Here is a 21,374-nt window from a genome sequence, read left to right on the forward strand (position 1 = left end):
CTGAGGGGGTTAGCCTGCAGGGAACTGTCTCCTGATTGTTACATTCCTCCCAGCTCAGGAACCCCAGCCTCCTTGACCACAGGGCCAAGCAGTCAAGGGGTGTCCTGTGTGTGGATTGCATATGCCTGCTGGCTTTTGCTAGGAAGCTGGAGTGTAGGGGGTGGGACACTCTGACCAGCTTCAGAATGGCAGCAGGGAAACGACTTGACTGTGGGCACCCTCCTAGGCTTCAGGAAGGCAGTGGGAAAGAGCCTTCAGTGTATGTGTGCTGACTTTAAGCTGGAAGCAGGAGAATGCAGTGACCCATTGGTCACCAGCCCCAGCTAGGGAGGGCTCCCGGGTGTCACAACCACTCAGTGCTCCTTGACTTTAGCCAGGGAGCTGGAGAACGCTACAACCACTCAGACTTCCCTGCTCCAGCCAGGGAACAGGGGAGTGCTACAACCATCTGGGCTCTCCAGATAATGCAAGTGCTATTGCACTGCAAACACTCATCCCTGTCTGTTAGCAAGACGACAGAAGGACGTGATGTCCAAGCTCACCTACCTGCGGAGGGTTGGTGAAATGTGCAAAGATGGTGAAATGTGCAAAAATGGTGTCCACCAGTGCCTCTGTCTCCAGGGTGAGTTTCAAGTGCCCTGGGAGCCTCCAGCAGATGCTTTTAGAGTATAAATGAATTTCCTTCACATATAGTCTAGGCACTTTTCAAGTTGCTATTTCCTCACTGGGTCTCAGGGCGAGCGAGACCACACTCAAGTCCTCTGATAGGAAAAATCTCAGTTTTCTATAACACTTTGGATCCCTCAAATGTCTAAGCCAGATGTCTGGGGGGCTCATCACTCCAGTGCAGACCCCAGGGGTTAGTTAGGTGCCTAATGTGGGGCACCAACACATTGCTCCTCCAGGAGAAGCACCAGACTGGTGAGATCCCACACTATTGTGTGTCCATACCAGGTGAGACCATATCCCTGTCTCTTCTACACGTGGTCTTTTTATTCTTTGTTGTGGAAAAGTAGTTTGTCTAATATTCAGATCTTTTCCAGAGGGAAATGATCCATATGTGGCTGTAGATTTGGTGTGTCCATGGGAGGGGGTGAATTCAGGACCTTTCTCTGCTACCATCTTGCAGAAGTCCACATCCTGTGTTTTTCGGTCTCAGCTTTTGTCATAATTTCCCCTCTGTCTGGAAAGGCATTCACTGTTTCACCATGGTAGGATTGACTCTCCCTTGTCATTTTTTTCTAGGATACTTTCCACACCTCTAGGACACCCTTACGACATTGTATTGTTGTATTATTATTATATGTTTGGCTGTTTCGTGACTGTGCTAGATTCTTAAAAATAAGAACAATGTGTTGTTTGGCTGTTCTTATTTTGTTCAGAGGTATGTTTGTTTGCTGTTTGCTTTTTGCTATTCTTTTATACCTAGCGGATTAACCAGCATATAAATATCACTCAGTATTTCTTAAAGGAGTAAATGGGCACAAAGAAATATAATAAGAACACAAAGGAAGTCCCCAGAAAACACTGTGAACACATTTCTATTGCACTTTACACATTTAGATATACTCACTATCTTAAACATCCCCTCAAAAATGAACAGTTCAGGGGAGCCTGGGTGGCCCAGTTGGTTAAGCATCTGACTTCGGCTCAGGTCATGATCTTGCAGTCCATAAGTCTGAGCCCTGCAATGCGCTCTGTGCTGACAGCTCAGAGCCTGGAGCCTACTTCAGATTCTGTGTGTCCATCTCTCTCTGAACCTCCCCTGCTTATGCGCTGTCTCTCTCTCTCTTTCTCTCTCTCTCTCTCTCTCAAATACATACATAAATAAATAAATAAATAAATAAACGAACATATAAAAAAGGAAAAAGGAAAAAGCAATTCATTCTACTGGGTATTTGTCTCCCATTGGAAAATACTTCTTACTCTATAACAAAATCTTTACAAAAAATAGTTACTTTGTAGATCTCATGACTAGAACAAAGTTATTATGTAAAGTAATACATTTTTCACTGACAGGAAAAATGATGATTAAGAGAATAAATTGTTCTACCAATTGTTTGTATGTTGTCATTGTAGAGAAGTTTACCAAACTTCAGCACCTCAGTTTTCTTATCTATGAAATGGAGATAATAATTGGACCTACCTCAGGGCAACTGAGTGGCACAGTCGGTTAAGCATCTGACTTTTGATTTCAGCTCACGTCATGATCTCACAGTTTGTGAGATCAAGCCCCTCATGAGGTTCCACACTGGGCACAGAACCTGCTTAGTATCCCCTCTCTCCCTCCCTCTCCACCTCTCCCTCACTGTGCACATATGCACACACATGTGGGTTCTCTCTCCTTCCTTCTCTCTCTCTCTACAACAAAACAACAAAAAGTCTGTTTTTGTATGAATCCCACCTCCCCTTCATTATTTACAGTAGAAAGTAAACCAAACTATGCCTCTATGAACTTGTAGTTTAGTATGAATGAAATATACTTGGACATTAAGATCAGACCGACAACTGAACATAAATCAGCATTAGACTTAAAAACAACTGTGCAAATAGAGGAGTGAATGCATGGTGGCTACATCAATAAATTGGCAAATATTCATTCTGAGTAAAGCCTGGGGAAATTTTTCACTCTTTATTATTATCAAGAAGGCTACATATAATTGATGAGACTTCTGCTCTGCTTAACAAGTAATCCTAATTATTTCCCACTCAAAATATAGACTGCAATGTGTGTTCTCAGAGTAGCAGAGACATGTGACATAGTCCATGTCCAGTAACCTAGAGGTGGTCCCTACAGTCCCTAGCACTATGAGGACTCGCAATGGTAACTTAAGATGTAGAGGAATAGGAAAGAATCCGATTGGAGGTCATGCATGAATTAATAAAGGTAGATGATTTATTGAAATTCTTTTTTTAATGTTTATTCATTTTTGAGAGAGTGACAGAGAGAGAGACAGAGCATGAGTGAGGGAGGAGCAGAGAGAGAGGGAGACACAGAATCTGAATCAGGCTTCAGGCTCTGAGCTGTCAGTACAGAGCCCAATGCAGGGCTCAAACCCACAAACCGTGAGATCATGACCTGAGCTGAAGCCAGATGCTCAATCGAATGAGCCACCTAGGCCCCCTGATTTATTGAAATTCTAATTGTATGTGGCAAAGAAAATAAAACAAAAATAAAAAGAAACTCAATGGTGATTGGTTACATTTGTTTTCCACTTTCTTTGTTTGATAAATACAACTATCAGAAGATTAGTTTTCTACATTTAATAATGGGATGATTTTTTAGAAACTGCAATCAAATTTATATGATATATTTTGATTTTTTCCTTAGCATTAACTACCATTTTATTGAGCCTAATTTAAATGCCACATTGTGATTCTTAGAGGATTCAGTTGAATTATCAAATAATTCACCTGCTAGTACCCACAGAATTCATTTGTATTATGAAAAGCACATAACTACCTCCAAATAGTTTCTCTTATTTAATATTCTATTCAAACTGTAATTTCAGAATTACCTCTTGAATAGACTCTTATGTCAAAACTGTTTATCAGGCAAATTTAAGTGGAAAGTTATTTTTGCTTATAATACAGAAAATTTCATCACTTTTATATCAACTTGTATACCACTAAATAAGCAGTAGATAAATTCCCATAACACTAAATCATAAGTTAATTAAACAGTAAATAAACACTGTTGGAAAAGAATTAACCAATCAAGAAAATATTTTTAATTGAATATTTGGTACAAGTTTTATGAGAAAATGGGGGGAAAATTAGAAGGAAGGTAGAAACTAATTAATCTACTGTGTTTCTAATATATCTAAAGTTGGCTTAGAGTAACTATTTCACCTGTGACCATTAACTGACTATTTTCCAGGGAAAACAGCTAAAACCTATGAGACCCACTGATGTTGAAAGCATATATCAAGCATTTTCATGACAATTCTTATGGTGCAGATAACCCCACCATTATGCTCCAGGCCCTTGATCCAGTATTGGTTTAGGAAGTATAACCCCACCCCCATCCCCCATGGTCCAGTGGTTAGGAAATATGGTTGGTCATATGACATAACTCTCACAAAAGGCTGGAAAGAGTGGAAATGATGTGGGGGCAGGAGAATAACAATCCTAGAGCAGGAGGTCTACGAGCTCTACTGTAAAAAGTCAGCAATAGGGGTGTCTGGGTGGCTCAGTTAGTTAAGCCTCTGACTTGAGCTCAGGTCATGATCTCATGGTTGGTGGGTTGGAGCCCTGAATCGAATCGGGCTCTGTGCTGACAGCTAGGAGCCTGGAGCCTGCTTTGGATTCTGTGTCTCTCTCTCTCTCTGACCCTCCCCTGCTCACACACTCTCTCTCTCTCTCAAAAATAAACATTAAAAAAAAGAGTCAGCCATAAAACTAGCCAGGGAAACAGTAGAAGAAAAGCTAGAGTAAGATCATTTATTTGGAAAATTCCAAGAAGTTAAGAATGTGAGAAGGAGAGATGCTGAGAAAGTTGTACAGCAGAAATGTCAGAGCTGCTCTCAACCAAGAGGAACTCATTGATGCTACAGCAGTGAAAGGCTTAGACAGACAGCTGAGTACCAGCCCTGGTGGGCTCTCCCCGGAACCTGAACTCCTTGGACTAACAGCAGCAGCAACCCCTGGGAACTCCTTAGAAACGCAAGTGTGAGAGCCCCAAGCCAGTATTACTGAATCTTTGACTCCAAAGGCTGGGACCTAATAATTAGTGTTTTAACAGTCCTCCAGATGGTTCTGAAGCAAGCTAAATTGGAAAAACACAGGTTTAGAATTTATTTTTTTTATTCTTTTAATGTTTTATTTTATTTTTTGAGAGACAGAGAGAGAGATGGAGTGTAAGCAGGGGTGGGGCAGAGAGAGAGAGGAAGACAGAATCTGAAGCAAGCTCCAGGCTCTGAGCTGTCAGCACTAAAATCATGACCTGAGCTGAAGTCAAATACTTGACAAACTAAGCCACCCAGGCACTCCAATGGTTTAGAATTTCTTTTTCTTTGAAAAAAAGTTTTTTATTGTTTATTTATTTTTGAGAGAGAGACAGACAGAACATGAGCCAGGGGAGAGGCAGACAGAGAAGCAACAGGATCCCAAGCAGGCTCTGCACTGTCACCCCAAGGAGCCCAACACCAGGCTCCATCCCGTTAACCATGAGATCATGACCTGAGCAGAAATCAAGTGTAGATGCTTAACTGACTGAGCCACCCAGACACCCCTCAAATATCTTGTGCCCCTCAATTTGTTTAGGAGCAAGCCATCACCACCTGCCTTCAATGAATATCAGAAAATAAAAATCAAATTTACTGACAACCAAACACAAGTAAAATACTAGATGTGCTGTACCTCAAAGTTTTATTACACACACACATACACACACACACACACACACAACACTTTAATAGGAAGCACTTGATATAATATAGTAAGTATTTAAAAAAAAATTTTTTTAGTGTATATTTTTGAGAGAGAGACAGAGCACGAGCAAGGGAGGGGCAGAGAGAAAGAGAGGGAGACATAAAATGGAAACAGACTCCAGGTTCTGAGCTGTTTGCACAGAGCCCTATGCGGAGCTCGAACCCACATACTTCGAGATTGTGACCTGAGCTGGAGTGGGATGCTTAACTGACTGAGCCACCCAGGTACCCCAAGACATAACCACTTGAAAGTAAAAATAATTTAAGGAATATGGAGGTACAATAATAGTTCCAACCAAGAGTAAAGCTTTTGATTTCCATCTTCTCTCTGTCTTTTCCTAAGATATAGGTGGCTGCTGGAGAATTATTAAACAAGAGAGAAGTGCTGATGCAAAAAAAAGAAAAAAGAAAGAAAAATTACTCTCATATAAAAAAGATTAATCTTATTTCATTAGACTCTAATTGCTCTTATTTGGCTTATAATTAAACAATAGCTTGGACTGAAGCAAAAATTATAAGCGTGTTTGGAGTGTCCTCTTTCAGACGTAAGGTTACAGGGTTCTTACAACAGTCACATGTAAAGAAAAATTTTCATTTGAGGGTGAGTGGCATTCTGAGCTCTCCTTGCTGGCAAGTTCACCTTGTTAAGTGAATTATTTGATGATATGTCATTGTGATAATAGGAGTGTTTTATGGCTATTTCACTCCAACTAATTTAATTTCATTTTTTTTAAACCAAATTAACTACTTACATCCACAAAGACTACTAAACACTCTGACATTTTCCTAATTTCATAAAATGATCATTGAATGCTAGGGACATACTAAAAATATTTTATTTTTATTTATTTCCCTTTTTATATGTATATCCTGACATGAAATACATTAGAAGTTCCTTTAGTCTCCATGAGTCCAATGATAATGTTTTCAATGTAACTTTGAATTAAGTACAAAATTATTTATGGTTTTGAATGTCGTCTTTACTATATTTTCTTATATTAGGTTATATAATGCATAAATACATATTAATGGCCTGTGCTATTAAACTTTTCCTGCATAGATGAAGAGAAAAACATAGCTAGGATTAATATAGTTTTCAAGTGCAATTCTATGATGGTAGAGATTTTACTGAGTAATAGGTTATTTACTCATAAAAGTTGTTTCATGTGAGCTGAATTTTTGAAAGTTATTGTTACTGTTCTCATTGGAATTTTTAAATTAAATTAAAAGAAAAAGAAAATCTATAATCTGAACTCCCATTTTTTAAAATCCATAGAATATTCTGGAAAAACATATACATACACTTTTAAAAAATTTATTCTAAAAGGGAGAGAAAACGTTTTGAAGACTTCTCTGAACTGTTTTTCTCCTCCTTTGTTACAGGTACCCATTTTTGCAGCTACATTAATCTTGTAAAACAAAAAAAAAATGGATTTCTTAAACTCATCTGATCAAAACATGACTTCTGAAGAACTGTTAAACAGAATGCCATCTAAAATTCTGGTGTCCCTCACTCTCTCCGGGCTAGCACTGATGACAACGACCATCAACTCCCTTGTGATTGCTGCAATCATCGTGACCCGGAAGCTGCACCACCCAGCCAACTATTTAATTTGCTCCCTTGCGGTCACGGATTTTCTTGTAGCTGTCCTGGTGATGCCTTTCAGCATCGTGTACATTGTGAGAGAGAGCTGGATTATGGGGCAGGTGGTCTGTGACATCTGGCTGAGTGTTGACATCACGTGCTGCACGTGCTCCATCTTACATCTCTCTGCCATAGCTCTGGACCGGTATCGGGCCATCACAGATGCTGTGGAGTACTCCAGGAAAAGGACTCCCAAGCATGCTGGCGTCATGATTACCGTAGTTTGGATTCTATCTATTTTTATCTCTATGCCTCCTTTATTCTGGAGGCACCAAGGAACTAGCCGCCATGATGAGTGCGTCATCAAACATGACCACATCGTTTCCACTATTTACTCAACGTTTGGAGCTTTCTACATCCCACTAACATTGATTTTGATCCTCTACTACAAAATATATAAAGCAGCAAAAATGTTATACCACAAGAGACAAGCAAGTAGGATTGCCAAGGAGGAGGTGAATGGCCAAGACCTTTTGGGGAGTGGTGAGAAAAGCACTAGACTCGTCTCCACACCCTACATGCTAGAAAAATCCTTATCTGATCCATCAACCGACTTTGATAAAATTCACAGCACAGTGAAAAGCTCCAGGTCTGAATTTAAGTATGAGAAATCTTGGAGAAGGCAAAAGATCTCAGGCACAAGAGAACGCAAAGCTGCCACTACACTGGGGTTAATCTTGGGTGCATTTGTAATATGTTGGCTTCCCTTCTTTGTAAAAGAATTGGTTGTAAATATCTGTGAAAGGTGTAAAATTTCTGAAGAAATGTCAAACTTTTTGACATGGCTTGGATATCTCAACTCCCTTATAAATCCACTGATTTACACAATCTTTAATGAAGACTTCAAGAAAGCATTCCAAAAACTTGTACGATGTCGATGTTAGCTAAACAAAGTTTATCATCAGAAGGCTGGGGATTTCTTGAGGGGAAGCAACTAAATGAATGCTGAATAATAAAACATAGACTTTTAGAAGGAAATACATTAAAACCGCTAAAATTATAAGAATATAGTTTATATTTTAATAGCGATTGGGTAAAAAGTGTTTCTTTTGACCATCATTCTAGAGTATTCAAATTGAGAAGATAATTTATTGTTTGTAAACAATATTTTGCCTATGCAATGTCCCTAACAGGCTAACTGAAAGTATATATTATAGTAATTATTATTAATAACAGTGATTTTCCAGGTTTATGGCTTGAAGAGTGTTCAATTAACATCTGTAATTTCTATATAATACTATGATTTTATTATAAACTATCATTTTAGAGAAAAGAAAATTCACCACAAAGCACACATTTCTCCTACTTAACCACTCTTTCTCGTTTTCATCTTATCCTCTGAAAAATGGGAGAGGGAAGGAACAAACAATGAACAAAAATGAGAGGGGAGGAAATGTCAATCAGTCGGGAGATTGATATGGTCTTTGTATTTAGATCATAAAGAGTAATCATAAAGTGAGTTAGGCACTGTAAAATAATTCTGAATACTAAACTTGTGCATATTTAACATTTTCTTTTTGTTCTATATGAATTCCTAGAATGATACTTTCTTTACCATGTATCCTCAACATTTGAAATCAAAACCTTACCCTAGTAACAGTAACTCAAGAGGGGGTTCAGGGGAGGTGTTCTAATTGCCCCGTGTTTATTTAGGAGTGAAATTGAAGGCACTACGTACCCTAGGTTACTCGCCATAGTTATTACATTCCTAATGCCTTTTTTTAAAATCTAAAATAAACTTCCTTTCTGTTAAGTTAGCAAACTCCGTTGCTCACTGAAATGTCGCTGGTATTTTCCACTTCAGCAGCTCCATATGCTCCACTGACCCATTAGATCCTTTTATCAGAGAGCTAGGAATTCTTAGAACTTCCCACTGACTTTAAAAACAGCTTTGGTTTTTCAATTGATAGAAATCAACAGGCAAAAAGATTCATATCATGCTAATTATAAATATATTTTTTATATATCTCCCAGTCACTTTACTAGTTTAGTAAGCCAAAGCAATTCCATTAAGTTTTCTCTTCCTTATTTATAGAAGGATTTGAAAAGATAATAACCAGGCTCCTGAGAAGATTTCATTTCATTTGAACCAGCAAGGGTTTTTTTTTATTGTTGTTTTTAAAAAAATTTTTTTAACATTTATTTATTATATATATATAGAGAGAGACAGAGCGTGAGCAAAGGACAGTCAGAGAGAGAGGGAGACACAGAATCAGAAGCAGGCTCCAGGCTCTTAGTTGTCAGCACAGAGCCCGACACGGGACTCAAACCCACAAACTGTGAGATCATGACATGAGCTGAAGTTGACGCTTAACTGGCTGAGCCAGACACCCTGAACCAGCAAGTTGATAGACTACCTTTTGAAAGGCATAACATCAAACAAGATCATTTGAAAAATGATCCATTTCTTTTTTTTAAGCCATACTTTTATGTGTATTTTATTTTATTTTTTATTTTTTTAAATGTTTTTATTTATTTTTGATACAGAGAGAGACAGAGCATGAGAGGGGGAGGGGCAGAGAGAGAAGGAGGCACAGAACCGGAAGCAGGCTCCAGGCTCTGAGCTAGCTGTCAGCACAGAGCCTGACGCGGGGCTCGAACCCATGAACGTGAGATCTGACCTGAGCCGAAGTCGGAGGCTTAGCCGACGAGCCACCCAGGCGCCCCTTTTATGTGTATTTTAAATATTCTTTCCTGTTCAGGTACTTAAGAATACATTACATTGCTTTTTTAGGTATCTCTGACAAAATACTCTCAATCTAACAAATTTTCTCATTCTGAAAAATTGAGATATACTGTATGGAAGATACAGGAAATAATGAAATACAGTTTCTAATCTTAACACATTTACAATTTAAAAGGTGAAACAAAATGGGGCACCTGGCTGGCTTCAGTCAGTAGAGCATGCGACTCTTAATTTTGCAGTCATGAGTTCAAACCCCACCATTGGACATAGAGCTCACTTAAAAAATAAAAAGGTGAAACAAAGAAACAAAAGAACACTATAATTGAAAGGAAAAAACAAAAATCTGGCATGGAAGTTGTTTGCATAATTTTGAGGATTCAAAGGAAAATTTGATCCCAGCTGATTGAGAAAAATCAGCAAAATTTCATAAAGAATGTATCTAAAGTAGATATTAAACAAACAGCATTTGGGTAAGAGAGATGGAAAATCATTCTCCAGGTGGTGGCAGCGTCAGGAATTCAGAGTGAATCCTGTCAGTATTTAATGAGTCTTGTTCATGAAATAGCAATGAATTTGGCAGCTATTTAGAACAATGGAAGAAAAAAATTACAAGAGAAATTGGCCATTATTGTGGCTGACTTTGAATGTTAGAAAAAGCAGTTTACAATCCATTTGGTTGCAGTCTGTCAATGACATATATATATATATATATATATATATATATATATATACACACATATATACATATATATATATAGAGAGAGAGAGTCATATATATATAGATATCTAGATATCTATCTATATATATATATATGACTGGATTCAAACTGAGAAGGTACTGGTGATACTAACTTCTTCTTAGAAAGCAAATCAATAATCCAGGCAAGCGGTGAAGTTCTGAACTTGATTTTGGCAATGGGAATGTAAAGGAGAAAACAGAAGAGAAATAGTATGGAAACAGAATCTACAGGATATAGCAAATAGGTTAATACGCAGACAGATGGAGAGACGCGGAGATAACTTGGTCCTAGGCTGAAGTGAGGAACTCAAGAGAAGGGGCCTGTGGATGATTTCTGGTTTGAACGTGACAAAGATACGGAGGCCTCACAGGCCTTGCTGAGCAGGGCTGGCCCAAGTGAAAATGACACGTCTACATGTGTGTCTTTTGTCCTCCTCTCTTCTATTTCCCAGGCCCCCTATTGCTGTTTTGACAGTCAAAAGCCTACTCTTAGTCCCTATCATTCTCTGCTTGTTCTTCTTTATCTTTCTCACTAAAATTTGATTCTGTGATTTGTTCATTCAAAGATCTTGCTAAAGTGCAAATAATCTGTTGCATTAGCTTATAAACACCCATCTCAGTAACTTATTTAGCTACACTGGAGACCTGTAAGAGACACAGCCCATCAACCCACAGGAGCAAATCTCAAGCGGGGTGAGGCTCACCCAAATACACACACTACCCTCCACTCCGAGTTGGGCTAAAGCTCAAATCCAGGGAAATAATGCTATCAAGTGACAGGCAAGTTAGATCTTGCTCAGAAAGCTCAGGGAGAACCTAGTTTACTATTTCTGTGTGTATGAAATAGGCTTTAATCCAAAGGCACCATAACACATTACAGTACTTATCACTTCCTGTTTGTATTTCCCCCACGTGCTGAAGGTACACACCATGTCATCCCTCATGAACTAATATACGTGACTTCTCTTTGATCTTTAAATGGTAGGTAATGTTGGGGCTAATAATCTGCTATTTTTACATAAGAAAGAAAACCAAAGGCTCCGAATGGCATCACTTAGGCCAAGTCACCTAACTGAGGTGTAGTCTGTAACCCAATTGCAGTTTCAGCCTCCACCAGAAATTAAGTTTTGACAGTTCAGTCAGGAATTTTCTGAGAAACACCAATGAGGTAATCTATCATAGGGCCCTCTGTGTCCTCCAAAGGAAGATGAGGTCATCTGCCTGATGAGACTCCCTGCTTCTCCCCCTCCGGGAAAGCGACCTTGCTGGAACAGTCCTTTTGTTTTACTAATAGCTTCCTCTCTCCATCCTTCTTCCTATGAAAAACTTCCATTTGTACAAATCGTCACAGCTCTGGATTCATGAATCACTTAATATAGCCAATTAGATCTTCAGATTTACTGTTAGATTTTTATTCTGGTTTTTTTTTTAAGTTTATTTATTTATTTTGAAAGAGAGAGAGCAAGCAGGAGAGGGGCAGAGAGAGGGAGAGAATCCCAAGCAGGTTCCCTGCTGCCAGCGTGGAGCTCAGTGCGGGGCTCAAACTCACAAACCATGAGATCATGACATGAGCTGAAACCAGGAGCCAGATGCTTAACCGACTGACCCATCCAGGTGCTCTGAATTTTTGTTCTTTAACAGCACTTTCTCTAAAATTTATGAAGAACAGATTACACAAAACATGATATACCTCCCTGAATATATAGGGTTTCTTCTCTAGATGAAAATTTCCCAAGTAACTAAAAGCTGAAGATTTTCACAGAAAAAGAATATTTTTTCACCTCCATAGCAAATGTGACAATAATGCATATATTTAACTGATAAGGTACAGAAAGAAAATACAAATATCATAGAAAGTGGCTAAATATTCGATAAGAAAGCTCAGCTTTCTGCTACCATTTCAGATATGCCAGCACCAGAGAAGTAAGTGGAGATTTTATTTTTGCTGTTTTTCTAAATATTTTCAAATAAAGGATTTTATATAAAAGGCAAGGATAAAACAGCAAAGGAAGATAGGAAGTTAAACTACTGGATACTGAATTCAGTTCAATACATAGCTATGTATAAATCATGTTTGAAAAGCCACTCCTGCTTATGAAATATGGTCTTTATCACACGGGTATACAGGAATACAGATTGTCTCCCTTAACAGTTTTTTGATTCTTTTGTTTCACATTAGGCCCATGGGGTCAAATTCGTAGCAAAAATGGCTTATCCAGGTACTGGCTATTAATGGGACAGTCTTTACTTAGGACCAATTTCTATTTTGTATCTCTAAAACTAACCTTCCTTGCCCTTCTCTGGAGGACCCAATTTTCCTGCATCCCCCGCCTCCCGCCCCTTGCCTGTGCTCCACAGCCTGTGTGTTCCCTTCTTGCAAGTGAGGTGAAGAGAAACTTCTTGTGGGCTCACTTCCAAATTCTTGTTTATGTCAGTTATGTTCGTTCCAAAATTTAAAATGTAGTAGAGGGGCGCCTAAGTGGCTCAGTCGGTTGAACGTCTGACTTCTGCTTAGGTCATGATCTCATAGTTCGTGGGTTTGGGCCCCGCATCAGGCTCTGTGCTGACAGCTAGCTCAGAGCCTGGAGCCTGTCTTCTGATTCTGTGTCTCCCTCTCTCTCTGACCCTCCCCTCCTCATGCTCTCTCTCTCTCAATAAATAAAATATTAAAAACAAATTTTAATGTAGTAGATAGAGCACAATCCTCATAATTATTGACTCAATCCTTTTTTTTTTAATGTTTATTCATTTTTTTTTTGAGTCAAAGAGACAGAGACAGTGCTCGTGGGGGAGGAGTAGAGAGAGAGGAGACACAAAATCTGAATCAGCGTCCAGGCTCTGAGCTGTCAGCACAGAGCCCACCGTGGGGCTTGAACTCACATGCCATGAGGTCATGACCTGAGCTATAGTTGGTTGCCTAACCGACTGAGCCACCCAGGCACCCCACACTGGCTCAATCCTAAACCTGTCTTTGTGTATACGAGACTTTTATGTCAGAAAGACAAAAAAAAAAAAAAAAAAAAAAGCGGGGGGGGAGAATTAATTGGAAGCCAATTACTAGAAAATGTGTTGACTTGCTGCAACAAATATCAGGAAAGTAGGAGTGCTTCTATGCCTCTTCTCTACATCAAGGAACAAATGGTTTCCTTACGAATTTAGACAAGAGCTTTTTTGACTTATAGTCAGAGAATTAGCTTTGCTGCATTGCAGTAGAAAGGATTGAAGGGTTTTTCCATATTATATTCTAAAGTCCTTCAATAATAATCCTGTTCAGTTCAGAATGTGTCCACATTAATTTGTTTCAGAAAATATGTGTTTCTAATATCCTCCTAATAACTCAAATGGTTCCGTTCAGACCTTTATTTGCCAGAAAATATTTCTAAAGGCAAGTTAATATTTCTGTCATGAATAAAGTCAATATTTTCTTATGACATTGTGGTAATTTTTCTTGGTCTTATGAATCAAAATGCTTTCTTCATTATTTAAAATGAAGCTATTATTGAGAGAAATATTTTCCAACATCATAATAAATGTGTAGGTATTGATATAGAATGTCTTCTCTGTAAAAAACAGGGTAGTAGTACTTGAAACCCACTCGGGAAGGATAAAAATTTTTCAAAGAATTTATACTCTCTGGTTAGGCCAGAAAATGCAAAAATTCTGAGGAAAAAAAAAAGTATAACGTTGTCTTTATCAATAGTAACAACAGTGCCTCGTCAAAGCAGCCTTTCAGTAAAGCTAGTGTTCTATCACAGGTCTGATTTCTACTTGGAACGTTCCCACCTCAGCAAGGGCAACAAAATGACCTTATTGATTTATGTCTGCACAGCAAAGCTTGCTAAGTCTTTCTCCCCAGCTCACCCATATCCTTTTCATTATGTTCTATTAATGTTCCTAAATTATATGTAATTAATATTTACTCCTAAAAACTGTACTTCCTGTATCACCATATTTTTATATTCAATCATCATTAATTATTAGAACTATATTATATTGCTTGGTCTGCCTCCTTGGCATTTCCTCTACCCCCACCTGCTTCATAAAGAAGGATTTTACTCATCCCCACCTCTTCCTCCACACACATACCTAGCAACAGTTTCCTCTTTGAGGTGCCTGGGTGGCTCAGTTGGATGAGCGCCCAACTCTTGATTTCAGCTCAGGTCATGATCTCACGGTTTGTGAGTTCAAGCCCCTAGTTGGGCTCTCTGCTGACCATGCAGAGCCTGCTTGGGATTCTCTCTCTCCCTCTCTCTCTCCCTCTCTCTCTCCCTCTCTCTCTCCCTCTCTCTCTCCCTCTCTCTCTCCCTCTCTCTCTCTCTCTCTCTCTCTCTCCTTCCCCTGCTCACACTCACATTCTTTCTCTCAGAATAAATAAATAAACTTAAAAAAAAAAAAACAATGTCCTCCTTGTGTTAGATATCTTGGCTAGGATTCAAGTGGATCTGTGACCCTGTGTGTGTGTGTGTGTGTGTGTGTGTGTGTGTGTGTGTGTGATTTTGCAGATGTTAAGAAGGACTAAGCTGGAAAAACAATGTTCTTTTTAGCACAGGGCATGTTGAACTTGAAGATAAAGGAGAAAGAAGAAGAGAGGGATTCTTTTTTTAACAGAAAGACAGAATAGTAAATCTAATATCAGATTTTTTTTGAGAGAAAGAGGGAGAGAATGTGAGTGGGACAAGGGCAGGAGAGAGAGCGAGAGAGAGAGCGAGAGAGAGAGGGAATCTTAAGCAGGCTCCATGCTCAGTGGGAGGCTCAGGGCTTCATCTCCCTACAGTAGGATCATGACTTGAGCCAAAATCAAGAGTCAGATGCTCAATTGACTGAGCCACCCAATTGCCCCTCTAATATTAGATTTTTAAAATCACTGTGTATACCAATGACCTGAGATGCTGGTGGCAGAGTCCAAAGATTCTAAGTATGTGAGTCCAGAGTGGAGCTCCCAAAATCTGAGTCTTCAGCAAGCTTCTCCACTTAGTCTACCACAGGTGGGGCATGCAGCTTTCCCGCCACCACTCCCTGAAAGCTCCTGGCTGGTTAAGTCTTTTCTGGGACACAGTTAGTAACCTACCATGACATTCACCACCATTTCACTAGGAGAGTACCCATCAGAATCCCGAAGACTACTTTGCTACTACATGAGAAGTGCCGGATACAAAACTGAAGTAAAGACCACATCAACATTGCTGAATGTATCATAAAACATTCAGTTAGAAGAAAAAACACCTATTAAAATCTCTTCTCTTTTCTTTTTCTTTAAGTTTATTTATTGATTTTGAGAGAGACAGAGATAGCGCAAGTGGGGAGGGACAGCGCAAGTGGGGAGGGACAGAGGGAGAGTGAGAGAGAGAATCCCAAGCAGGCTCTGCACAGAGCCCGATGCAGGCCTCAAACTCACAAAGATGTAAGATCATGACCTAAGCCAAAACCAAGAATCAGCCACTTAACCAACTGAGCCTCCCAGGTGCGCCAAAATCTATTTCCAATCAGTAACTTAAATGTTGGTAGGGCAAAGAATACAAGCTTTTCATCATATATGAAGCAGCAATTTAGAGGAGTAGAAAACTCTCCAGATACGAAATAAGAAAAAGCTCAAACGGGAGTTCTGATTCTACTCATTATGATCTTGATGCTGAGCAAGTTTCACCTATCCTTCCTACCTCCCACTCGAGTTAAAGGCTAAGGAAATAGAGTGAAATAAAGCTAACACTCTTGAAAAATGCTAAAGGACTACAGAATGTAAATTAGCGTTCTTCTTCGTCACTCTGGTGGGTCTGGAATGAGGCAGAGCACACTTGACATGAAACCTCATATTTTTTTAAATTTTTTAAAATGTTTTTATTTATTTTTGATAGAGACAGAGCACGAGAGGGGGAGGGGCAGAGAGAGAAGGAGACACAGAACCGGAAGCAGGCTCCAGGCTCTGAGCTAGCTGTCAGCACAGAGCCTGACGCGGGGCTCGAACCCACAAACGTGAGATCTGACCTGAGCCGAAGCCGGAAGCTTAACGACTGAGCCACCCAGGGGCCCCATGAAACCTCATATTCTACGTTGTGCGCTGCCTCTTTCTGAGCCTGGAGAGAGGCAACGATGAGATGGCCTCTTGCTCTTGGCTCTCCCAGGAAGCCCCAGCCGTGGTAGAGCGGAAATTCCTAACGGCCCCATGGGCAGCTCTAAGGATGCTGCCCTGCATGGCACTCACCAGTCTCTTTCCCTGCTCCGTCCCGGCAGTCCTCTGAGCAAAACCCTGGCATCCACAAAACGTGTTTATCTTTCTAGAAGGATACAATGCAATCTTTCTCCCTGTGAAAATCACAGCTAAAATGACTCCAGTTTCTTCCACCAATAGATTCAGAGGTGACTTCCCATATGTTTCAGGATTAGGGTTTCATTTTAATCCTTTAAACACTAAACGAGAATCTTTAATTTGAAACAAGAATTCTAAATTGATGAAAACAAGACTGGAGGCTTAATTTTGGGTTCTATTGAGTGTATGAAGAAATACTAATTCATAGAAGAATACTAAAATTTAAAGAAACTACTCACTAATGGCTCCCTATGGTTTATTACACTGTATCCAGACTCTCGTTTGGTTTTTAAGAGCTTAATATTAATAACAAAGATACTCCCTAGAAAATCTATTTCCCATCATCCTATTACTGCCAACAAACGCTATCTTCTTTAATCCTGTCCCTCACTTCTCTGTCCTTACAATGTGTGTCCTCATCTTGCCTCTATTGTTCTTTTAGCTGTTTTGTTTCTCCTCAAAGTGCCCTCTACTTCCTTGATATTTAAGCAACTTATCATTCAAAGGACAGATTCAATTCCACTTCCTCCTTATACTGAATTTGGGTTCAGTTTCAATACTATAAAGACACAACATTCTTTTTTTATTTTTAATATCACTAATTTCTTCGTGAGTGTTTGGTTTTATATCATCTAAACATAGTAAGTTACTTTTTTTTAATGCTTTTTATTTATTTTTGAGAGACAAAGAGAGACAGCAGGAGCAGGGAGAGTCAGAGAGAGAGGGAGGTACAGAATCCGAAGGAGGCTCAGGCTCTGAGCTGTCAGCACAGAGCCTGACACAGGGCTCAAACCCACCAACCGTGAGATCATGACCTGAGCCGAAACCGGGCGCTCAACTGACTGAGCCACCCAGGTGCCCCCAAAACATAGTAAGTTACTTAAAAAACATATGTTTATTTCTTTATATTCCTTCTATACATGTTTCAAATATTTATAAATGCTGATGTTCTTCTCTAAGTAAATCTGGTCTATTTCACCATGTATCTGAAACTAAAATGTAGTTAGACAGTAAATTTATGTTTATTCCTAAATTTAAGCAAAAGAAATCCAAATGGATTTTTACGAAAAAGGAAACAGGTAATGTGTTTTGCTAAAAATAGAAAACTAGCCCCTATTTTTTTTGATGATTAGGGAGTATATAATTGACAGTAAAATAATGACATACATGAAATTCATAGAATACTAGTTTTTTGAAATATCTACGCATAACAATAAATTTTAATAAGCTATGTGGTAATGTTACATCATAAATCATATATGCACTATATAAAATGACCTCTTTCCAAAACAATGTTTCCATTGTTATTCTAAAACACATACAAATAAATACGCTAGGTCATATTAAAGTTCAGCTATTGGCTTCCAGCAATTTCTGACATGTAATTACTCCTCTTCATATACATACCTGGCCCCAGTCCCACTCTGATCCACGAGTTGAAAGTGGATGAAAAGAGGATAGTCTTTTAGAAGAGGAAATATCTCTGCAGCTCAAACAAAACAGTTCTTATTTCTTGGAGAATTCTCGAAATCATTCTGTATATTTTTAAAAGCTAGAAGAGCATTTCTTTTTTAAAAAATATTTTCAGTGTTTATTTATTTTGAGAGTTGGGGGGAGGGAGGGAGAGAGAGAGGGAGAGAGGGAGAATGAGTGGGGGAGGGGCAGAGAGAGAGGGAGAGAGAATCCCAAGGCCCTGCACTGCCAGCATAGAGCCTGACTCCGGGCTTGATCTCACAAACTTTGAGATAATGACCTGAGCTGAAATCAAGAGTCGGGCACTCAACCAGCTGAGCCACCCAGGCTCCCCTGGAGAAACATTTCTTATGTTTCACTTAGATCAAGCATCTTAAAAAAGGTAATAAGTAATTGGGGCCCACACCCACCTCACCATCCTATTATCTGTCATGGTTGTCCTTTCATTCACAAACTCTGCTTTTAATTCCATACTTCAAAAAAAGGGGAATAAAAGGTGAATTACAAGTTTATATTTTTATCTCTGTGTTTCCATTTATGCCGATGTTTCAAAATACAAAGCCTGAACTCAGTAAGGCCTTGGGGTTTGATTTTCTTTTCTTTTATATCTTCCAATCAAAAAGTTTAAATACTATCTATTCTACTTGCCATACTTATATAAAAATAACTCTAATTATAAATGCATGCATACGTCAGGAATTTTCTGTCATTTTCCCTGTTCTCACAGTATGTCACAAACAAAATATCTGGAGACTCAAGCTGGGCAATTGACTTCTTATGTTTGTATTTTCCACTGAGTAGTGGCTGAACTAAAGCTGTATATGTACACTATTAAACCTGAGCCAAAACTTTAAATGCATTTTCTTTCCCCCAAATCTTCCCATTGATGAAAAATAATATATAGTAGCTATTGTCTTTAGTAAAAAAGAAAAAGAGATATGAAAACCACTTTATTTTAAGTTTTAATATCAATTACCCAAACTATAGAAAAATGTTCAAACATAAATTTTAAAAGTCTATGGAATATTAAAGTCTACAAAATTTTTTGCTGTTAAGAGGGTAATAAAAATAAATGTACGCTAGACTTTGATGTTGCTTAGCCTAAAAACATAGTAAAATGTGAAATAAACCATATTCTTCAAATCATGAGTGTTGGTTTTCACTTTATCATTTCAAATATGCAATAGCATTCTATTTTAAAAACTACAAAGGAAGAATAAAAACTATGCAGCAGACATGGAGTTTTTAAATGTCCAAATGTTTTTTATAGACTGCGTTTTGAGTTCCAATATTTCAAGAACAGTTTTGAGTGAAATCTTGTTGAATTATGTATTAGATTTTGAGAAACAGCTTCTTTCAACTTTTCCCTCTCAAAATAAATCTCGATGGAGCCGAAATGAAAGAAATGTTAGCACTTTCAGAGGACTTAAAGAAGAAAAGGTTAGAGTGCCAGTTAAAGAAAAATGTTTGCACATATTCCACAGAAAAAAATATATCTTCATTAATTATTAAGGAAACTATATCAGAAGGAAACAAGAAGAAAAAAGAACAAACATTTTTATCCATTTCAAAATACTTGTGAAAGGGTAACTGTAGTTCGAGAGAGGTGTGCGTTGGTTTGGTGGGGGTTTTTTTGTTGTTGTTTTTGTTGGGTTTTTTGTTTGTTTTTTGGTCTTTGTTTCTTTTTCTCCTCCTCTCCCGCTCCCGTTCTCTTTCTTCTTTCTATTAGAGTATCAATTTACTGTACACACCTGCGATTTAGAGAGAGGAGCTTTCCAGAGTTTCTGCAATTTGACTGCTGAGGTGTTAAACGGGAATCTGGCGCCCCTGGTCTGTCCTTCCTCTGCAGAAACAAATCCCACGACCACATCTGCCCCCTAGCGGTCGATTTGGGGGTTGGCGCGATTCGAACGCTCTCGGGCTTGGAGTTTGGAGCATGCGCAGTCACAGAAGCCTCTCTCGGTCTGAGTACGCTGAGTTCCGCGAGTTGGTGAGTCACAGTGTTCGTGCAGAACTAACTTGACTGTACAGTGACCCGGGTGTTTATTTCCCACCACTCAGCTTGAGGTAACCGTTTTACCACATAGTGCATTTCTTTGTTGAGTCTTAAGAGCAAACTGTATCTTTGTAGTTTGTCAGTTTAACTCAGCTGAATTTAACCTCGTGATAACTGTGATACCACCACAATTGAAATACCACATTTGCTTGTTTGAATTCCTGGTTCAAATGTTTTTCTTCCTGGAGTTTGAGAAAACTTCTCAATCACTATTTTCAAATATAGCCTCCTACTGCATCCCCCAACCCCCTTCTCCTTCTAGAATTCCAATTAGATATTTGTTAGACCATCTTACTCTGTCCTTTATGTCTCTCTCATATTGTCTACTTCCCTGTATCCCTGGGCCTCAACTGTAGGTAGACTTATGGTATCAAATCATTTATCAAGTTTAAATTTTCTATTGTGTTTTTTTTATTTCTAGAAGCATTGAGTTTTTTACACATCTATTTATTCTTAAATATTTTTTATTGTTTATTTATTTTTTTAGAGAGAGAGAGACAGAGTGTGAGCAGGGGAGGAACAGAGAAAGGCACACACAGACTCCAAAGCAGACTCCAGGCTCTGAGCTGTCAGCACAGAGCCTGATGTGGGCTCAAACCCACGAACCATGAGATCATCACCTGAGCTGAAGTCAGACACCCAACCAACTGAGCCACCCAGGCACCCCTGAAACATTTTTTTTAAAACCTCATATTTATTTTTTTTTCCATCTGACAATTCCTGTTTCTGGAAACTTCTGAACTTTTCTTGGTGTTGTTTATGTTTGCTCTCATTCATGGTGCTTTATTTTTCTGTGTTTACTGATTTTTGTTTTTTTCCTCTTTGAGCTCTCATTTTCAGTTGAACTTTCTCAGTAGAAATTCTTTGAGGCCTGGGAGGAGGTGGATTTCTTCCTGGGAAGATTATTGTTTCTGATAGGCATCCATAGGCATTATCAGTGCTGTTTCAGTTATACTAAAATATTGACTTGAAGTTTTCACTTGTGTGTGTGTTTCACAACACCAGATGGTGTGAATTCAGGATACAAACTTAAATGGAA

General features: G+C 38.8%; 1 protein-coding gene and 1 long non-coding RNA gene across 2 annotated transcripts in view; both read left to right on the plus strand.

Moving 5' to 3' along the window:
* HTR1F (5-hydroxytryptamine receptor 1F) overlaps nt 1-8,100 on the plus strand; it is a 126,811-nt gene extending 118,711 nt beyond the window's left edge. Inside the window, exon 2 of the mRNA XM_029940658.1 lies at nt 6,816-8,100. Coding sequence (XP_029796518.1) covers nt 6,861-7,961 — 1,101 coding nt within the window. The 5' untranslated portion in view covers nt 6,816-6,860 and the 3' untranslated portion in view covers nt 7,962-8,100. The remainder of the gene's footprint in view (nt 1-6,815) is intronic.
* Nucleotides 8,101-20,306: 12,206 nt separating this feature from the next.
* LOC115292956 overlaps nt 20,307-21,374 on the plus strand; it is a 42,451-nt gene continuing 41,383 nt past the window's right edge. The window contains exon 1 of the long non-coding RNA XR_003909260.1: nt 20,307-20,346. This is a non-coding gene — a long non-coding RNA (uncharacterized LOC115292956). The remainder of the gene's footprint in view (nt 20,347-21,374) is intronic.

Source organism: Suricata suricatta, chromosome 5, assembly GCF_006229205.1.
Source record: "Suricata suricatta isolate VVHF042 chromosome 5, meerkat_22Aug2017_6uvM2_HiC, whole genome shotgun sequence".
Classification (NCBI taxonomy): domain Eukaryota; kingdom Metazoa; phylum Chordata; class Mammalia; order Carnivora; family Herpestidae; genus Suricata; species Suricata suricatta.